At 34.7% G+C, this 7,312-nt stretch overlaps 1 protein-coding gene across 1 annotated transcript; it reads right to left on the bottom strand.

The window, feature by feature from the left end:
* Positions 1-2,699: 2,699 nt before the first annotated feature.
* Positions 2,700-4,985, bottom strand: LOC130630041 (uncharacterized). Its single transcript, XM_057443440.1, is given in 6 exon segments — positions 2,700-2,945; positions 3,015-3,604; positions 3,674-3,804; positions 3,893-3,984; positions 4,104-4,221; positions 4,414-4,985. Coding segments are annotated over 6 exon segments (1,281 nt in total). The 5' UTR covers positions 4,612-4,985; the 3' UTR covers positions 2,700-2,793.
* Between the last annotated feature and the right edge of the window lie 2,327 nt (positions 4,986-7,312).

Below are 7,312 nucleotides of genomic sequence, written 5' to 3'. Positions count from 1 at the left end.
TTATTTTTCCCATTTATTTGTTTCATTTTTGTCCATTTAATTCATTTTTGTATTCCGCTTATCTTCCTTTTTTTTCCTTTTCCCCTCAAATTTTTCAATCTCAGCCAATGTTTTTGAAAAAAAAGATTTTCGTTTGAAGTTTGAAATGTAAATACAAATCATATACCCCAAGAGATCCTGCTGGCTGCACTTCCAAGTGTCAGCCTATGGATGTCTGCATCAACAAGCCGTCTACAGGCATGATAAGGAAATACTGGGTTGCGTACGTAGCAAAATGATTGAAAAGCATGATCAAATTCCTCCACCCAGTCGTCAAGATATGTTTGATTGGGTAGAGGAAGCTTACAACACCATTCCACTCGACACCGAGATGGTAAAAAGATCTTTTGCTGTCTGCGGCATTACAAAGATAAAGTTCGAAATGGTTCCTTTTTAAAAAAAAAAAATTGGAAATGCTTGAAGATAATGCTGATGTTGACGAAGACATCCTTTAACATTGTAAATTTATGTTGTAGTCAATCCGCAACATAATTAGAGGAAATCTTGACCAATACTTTACCCGCACTATTAATTAGACGGCAAAAAATTATTAAAAATTCGCAAAAATGGTTATCCGCACTAAATTAGAATAATTACGGTAGCAACTGGCGAATAAATGGAAAGTTTGATGTAGCAATACCGCGTCCATAGTGTAACAATAGGTCGTTTTATTGTTCCCATATGCCATGCTTTATCTCTGACTGATTATGTGGTGAGTATACCAAGCGTCCAGAAACTTAAGAGAAAACTTTTCATAAGCAAAACCAGTGAACGATGACAATTTCCTAAATGCTTTGGAGCTGCTGACAGCAAGCATAACAGTGGTTCGTAATATTAAAACTACAAAGGTTACCGTTTCATTTATACTGATTTTGGTTGTCAAGGACGTATTGGTGAGGGAGGAGTGTTAATTTTATGTTGTTGTTGCAAGTTGCAGGTAAAATCTGTGAATTAAACAAACCTCCAAGAATACACAGACACAGAAACTTTTTACAGCGAAGTGCATAAAGCTGTTTATATGTCACCCGGGGCGCGACGATTACTAGAGTAAGCCAACAAACAGCGTAACTTGCTACTTCCTTCACCTTTTTATGGAAACAGCCTACCAAGACGAAAAATTGTCTGTAAGGATAAGAAACATCTCATAAATTACTCACAATCAAAACTCCGTCTTGGCAGGACAAAAATCGTACGCTTGAAATAGATAAATAAAATAACGTTTGATTAGCCGATATCCCGAATTTCACTTCTCACAGACCCTTAGTGTCACATCACAGTGACGGGATTGCTTTACACCTCCAGATAAACCAGGCCAAAAATGTGGACATTAAACGATTGTTCTTCTACAAAAACTTAGACAACGAACGTATTTGCCAGAAAGATCAGTCAGTGTGTTTTATTCCCTCTCGTTTTCCATATAGTGTGTTGAACAATCCATTTAGTTGTTGAATTGTAATTCGGTTGCAACACAACACACAATCTAGCATATTTTTAAACCAATTGTTCTGTTACAAGCGAACATAGTGTTACAGTAGGCTCTTTGGTTCATTGATTATTTAAAACTAACTGAATAATGAGATCGTCAGTTGATTTCTACCGTCATCGGAGTTTTCGACCTAGTCCTAATCAAATTGTGAAGATTGATGATGTGATTGTGAAGATTATAGTAACAATTAATACTAAAAATAATTGTTAAAATTTTATCTGATAATGTACTATCCATTACGATAAATGAATTAAGATGAATTGCTTCTATAAACGAGATATAGATTTTAAGTTTCCTCAAAAAATTGTTTTTAACTAAAGCGATGATTATAAAATTAAAATAGGAATTAACCATGCCTTTTTTGTTTGTAATTGAGTACTAATCGATTTCACCTATTGCATGTTGGAAGTTCTGTATGCAGGCCCTCCTACTTTAAAAAACGGTTTGTATGGCTTCGTATGCAGATCTGAGAAAATGCGAGATAGCTCGGTTTTAATTTGCTTGAGAAGTTGCGGTATAACTTAAAAGGTCTCTAAGATATCTAAAGCAGAATGAGGATAATTATTTAATGATTTTACAGTTTCTCTGGGTCTAAGAATAAGATCGATAGCGGGATAGCGGGATTCGAAATAGCGGTACAAATTTTAGTTAGCGAGGTTGAAAATGCTGAGATATATTGAATATAAGCCCATCAAAAAAGTCATTTTACGATATATTACAATTATTTCACTAAAAATGAATTTACAAAGGAAAAATAAAGTAGAAAAATTTAAAAGCTAAGCAAAATCGAAACTAATTCATCATCTTGGTTTTCCGTATTCCCAGGCTCGTCAAAATCGTTTTCGTCGTCTCCTAGATCTTCTATTTCTTTGTCTGAGACAAATTCATCTTCGGACTCTGACAAAATTTCGAAATCAGCATCAAGTTCCTCATCGCTACTACTGTCGCAATTCATCTCCGTAGCTTCCATGTTACATCCTGTTACCTTTTTAAAATGCATATACGCCTTATCCAGACAGTTTTGCACATTTTGCATACTTCTGTGAAGGACAGCAAGCGTAGCCCTGTTCAGTTTATCCTATGATCAATATGATTAAAATTTAGGAAAGGTAATATAAATGCAAGGAAGTAATTTTTTTTCCATTTGTACATACCTGATGCAATTGTGGAGCGATGTCATCAGCTCTACCTAGAAAGAAAAGGTTTGACATTACCATTTACGTAATCATCACTGCAGTAAATGTTATTATATCTTAGGATAACTTTCCCTAACCCCTGTCAGATGACTCCAATAATTGTGTCTCGTTTAGCAAGGTATCTTTCGTATTCACATAATGTTGAATATATCGCGCCATTTCTTTAATTGTTAAAGTCACTTCTTCTTCATTGCGACGTTTCTCCATGGATGCATCAACAACAGCTTTCTTCATACTAATTGAACCTGTGCATGAAGATCGAATACGTTGTTATTCTACCTTCTCTAAACAACAACGACTAAGAATTATTGAGTTTTACGGGATTTAACGATAAATAACACAATAACCTTCCCCTCGAATTGCGTTATCAGTACTAGTTATCTTTTCTCTGTTTATGCCGCATGTCTCTATCAATGAGTTATAATCTTGGACAAACGTTTTAACTTTTTCTCGTTCTTTGTCTAAAATACGTCGGAGCCGTATCCTTTGTTTGCTGGTGCCTATGACAAAAGTAAGGTTGAAGCACTGATGACGTTTTATGTATGTAGTGTTCAGTGTTAATGATGCTATAATTACTTTAAAAAATGCTCGTTCTGTGATATCAAACTTACTCGCTAATTTATTCATAGAAGCCGCTTTCATTGATATTTCAAAGTTACATTGATCGATTAAACGTACAATTTCATCAATAATTTTGTTGGCCAAATTTACTCTTGCGTTGAACGACGAGACATCGAAGGAAGTGTCTTTCTCCTTGATGCTAGAAAGGAGCAGCTTATACTTGCCAAGAATAACCGAAGCATTCTTTTCGTTTCCTTTGACCAAATATGACACGGGTAACAACTTTTGAATGTTATCTTCATAGACGTGCTTGTTTTTGTACCTAGAAATATTTTGTCATAAGTTGTGACATAGAACAAATCAATTCAATAATCATAGAGCAATAACTGACGAAATCGTACTTGCTGCCCAGCATTTCACCTCCTCAATTAAACCTTGCAGTGATCTGTCCGAAATATCTATGTTATTTTCCTGCGATAAAGATCTTGTCACATCTTCACAACGCTTTATATTCTCTTTTGCCTAAATGATTATATGAAAGGATGCAACTTAAATAACAATGAAAAAGTCTATACGTTAATTCTAACTTTATTCGCACTGGAATACCTACTCTTTTCCATCTTTTAAATAATGACTCAGGTAAAAGATCAATTTTACGCTCGTTCCAGTCCATCGCGAATTCTGTAATGTAGTCTTCGCGGTCTAAGCAAACATAGATACGTCATACGTAGTTATGTCATTTTCCACAAATGTAGGTAACAATTCTGGCAAAGCAATTAGGCTGGCAATGTTAATAAAAAATAACTATATAAAACACATACTTTGTTTTAACATGTAATTGGTGACATTACCGATACGTGAAAGGTAACTATTGACTTGTTCAGCCTCCTCTCCAGTAGACATTGCTGCTCCAACCTGCCACCTTCCTCCCCATTTTATCTAAATTAAAATAAACCCAATGAATTAAACATAACAATGAGACGAGATAGTTCCATTAATATTTACGTGAATTAAGAATGTTTCTCTTTTGATTTTGCTTCAAGACATCAAACAACAGTCATTAAGTACATTTCTTTTCATTAAACATTGACAAGAATACTATTATGCAATAAAAATCGCAGAATATAACACCTGACAGGAAAGCTTGTGGATTTTCCCATGCATTACTGATAAAGCTGGTTGCATTTGTTCTGCAAGAAATGGGTCATTAGATTTTAACCACACCCAGTACTTGCACATCACATCGTACCACATAAACTGGGGATGTTGCTCTATCATAAATGTTTTCTGCAAAAAGTGAGCATAACCAAATATCTCTCCTCTGAACATGTTCACAGCTTTCTGTTCTACAGCATGTCGGCATACGCAGTATTCAAGGCCAGTCTCATCAAGAGCTGCTTTTTCCTAATTGTATCTTGAGCTGCTTTAAGGGTACTATTACCGCAATGTACTGGTTGCTGAAAGCAAAGTCAAAATCAATACTCTACAATCAAGCTCAAAACCACATTAATTCGAGTTAAAAGTTTGGCGCAAAAGGTAAATACCTTCGTAAAAGATCCTTTCTTGTACAAATTTAACAAGTCTAAATGAGCGTCAACAGCTACGTTTTTAGCAATGAACAATCCCTGATAATAAGATTCCCCAGAGGCTCTGAATAAATATAACACATGACATTACTTAAATTTATTATAAAAAATGTTCTGCATAACGTACTTCGCTTAATTAAACAAAAGTGATAACATACCGCCCTGAAGATTTATATCGGTATAATTTACTGTTTCCATCAACGTGACAAGAATGTTGTTGATTATAGCATGATGGGCATTGAAATAAGTTTTTCCTTTCCACTTTCGATAGTTCATAATTAATATAACACCACTCTCTGTAAGTTCGTTTGAACAAAACAGGGCTAACAACATTTTTCTAAAAATAAATAAAGGTGTCTCTGGCCTAATGGAAAACTAAAGCAAAACAAAACTTCATCAAATTTTAATTTTGTGATTTTAGCTCTCGCATTTTATACAGACAAAGAGAAGGCTTGAATAAATATCAGCCTCTCAACACTAACCCTCCCGTTTTTACTCGAAATGTCTTCAAGACTGCGGGTGAAGCTATTGAGAGATGAACCAGGCATTCTTTTGGAAAATCGATCCCACATCTCAAAGCAGTTTTCATGGTACACACAGTTGATATGCTTTAAGGATGCCGGCCAATATCTTGATTGTATCAGAAATGGTAGGGTAAATGGATCAGTTAGATGATCACATTGACAGCAATGCACAGAGTGCATGTTTAAATCAAATCTTCCTGATAAAAATAACAGAAAGATAAGGAATAATTATATCATATCCAAAACTGAGGAGATAATCTACAAAAACAGTACTAAATATTACATATGGACAATATAGATGAATTGCATAATACCATTTGTGGTGATAACTGCGATTAAACTGTCGGACATTTGGATTTCACACTGACTGCAGCGATGATGGCATTGTGTACATCTGCTCATGGGAAGGGAAAACGTTTTTTCTATAGGAAAAAACAAAACAAATCACACCGACTTGTTTACATCAATTCCTAACTTTACAGTAAAACAACAGGGCGTACCAATGATGATAACTTGCATATTATGAAATGACTCTCTGGCACGAAGCGAGACATAACAGTTTTCATTAAAAGCCTTTCTATTATGAAATGGATCCATTTGGTGCAACGCGTAATCACATGCCGCACAAAAGTTGCAGTAAGGTGCACAATCATTGCATGCAATCGAAGTTGGATTTTTTCCACAATTCATGCATACATCTGTGTTAGGGACTTTACGTTCCATCATACTCGACAATAAAGTCTGTCTAGCATCTGCCCAGTTAGATTCTGCTCTTGAAATGCGGATATTCCATGCATTATCCTCTGTGGACACAGCTGATATTCCCTCTAACATTTGATCTAGTACTACATACATATAAAACACTGTCAAAAAAATGTGCAATCAGTGTGGAAAGGCAAGTACAATGCTCTAGCATTGAGCTACCATCTGGTTTAGATGAATTGGATTTGAACCAATATCCCTTATACCCGTTCCACTTTTTGTTAGCTTTATTAATATTTTATATTACATACCTTTGATACTTGAGTCGTTGCTCTCTCCATTATCACCAAAAACTCCAGCACTCGAACTAATGTCTTCTTCTGAACTTGATTCTAAAACAAATCATGGTTTAAAAAAAAGATTTAAAAAATTGACAGAATAAATAGTATATATATACAAAATATAATGTACAAAACAACAGTAACAATAACAAATAGTGCTCTTATCTTCTTTCTGTGTATAAATTTTCTATTCAATATATACTTTAGTGAATATATACTTATTACCTTGTAACAAAGGATTAGGTTAATACTTGGACCCCCTTTACGTCTGACAGCTTTATTTTCCACCTTTGCATTTCCAGCAATATACCAACTGTCTTTTTTTTCCTTTTGGTTGACTTTTTAGAATAATTAACAATGGCACTTTCCATTGCTTTCTTTGCCTTTTCTATTTTCTTTACCTCTTTTCTTTCTATTTCTTTTACCTTTTCTTTTTCCTCATTTTCTTTAATCACCCCCAATAATATCTGTTGACTTTGTACATTTGAAGACGACCCCTCTCCCTTTTCATGTTTCTTGAGCTTCCTGTCCATTCCATCAATATATATACTTCAAAATAAAAATAGATATATATGTTTTGTTTAATGTGTGAAGATTGCAGAACCAAAATGATCACAAAAACAAACTTTATATTTTTGCCACACACAAACGTGATATATACCAAGATCCTCCCGGGAAAATCCACAAGGATTTCATTCAGGGCAAATCAAAAAAGACTATTCACCCCAATGTTCAAACAGCTTTGCAAATTGAAGTGTATCGGTATACACCCCACCCAATATAAAATTACACTTTGGTGTAAATATATTCCATGATCAGGGTGTTAGCTAGCTATATAACCAGGATTCTCATACTGCCTGGTCATAAATTAATCATT

This window comes from Hydractinia symbiolongicarpus, chromosome 2 (genome assembly GCF_029227915.1).
Source record: "Hydractinia symbiolongicarpus strain clone_291-10 chromosome 2, HSymV2.1, whole genome shotgun sequence".
Lineage (NCBI taxonomy): Eukaryota > Metazoa > Cnidaria > Hydrozoa > Anthoathecata > Hydractiniidae > Hydractinia > Hydractinia symbiolongicarpus.
Note: the sequence above shows the minus strand (reverse complement) of the source record. Positions and strands in the feature narration are given on the sequence as shown.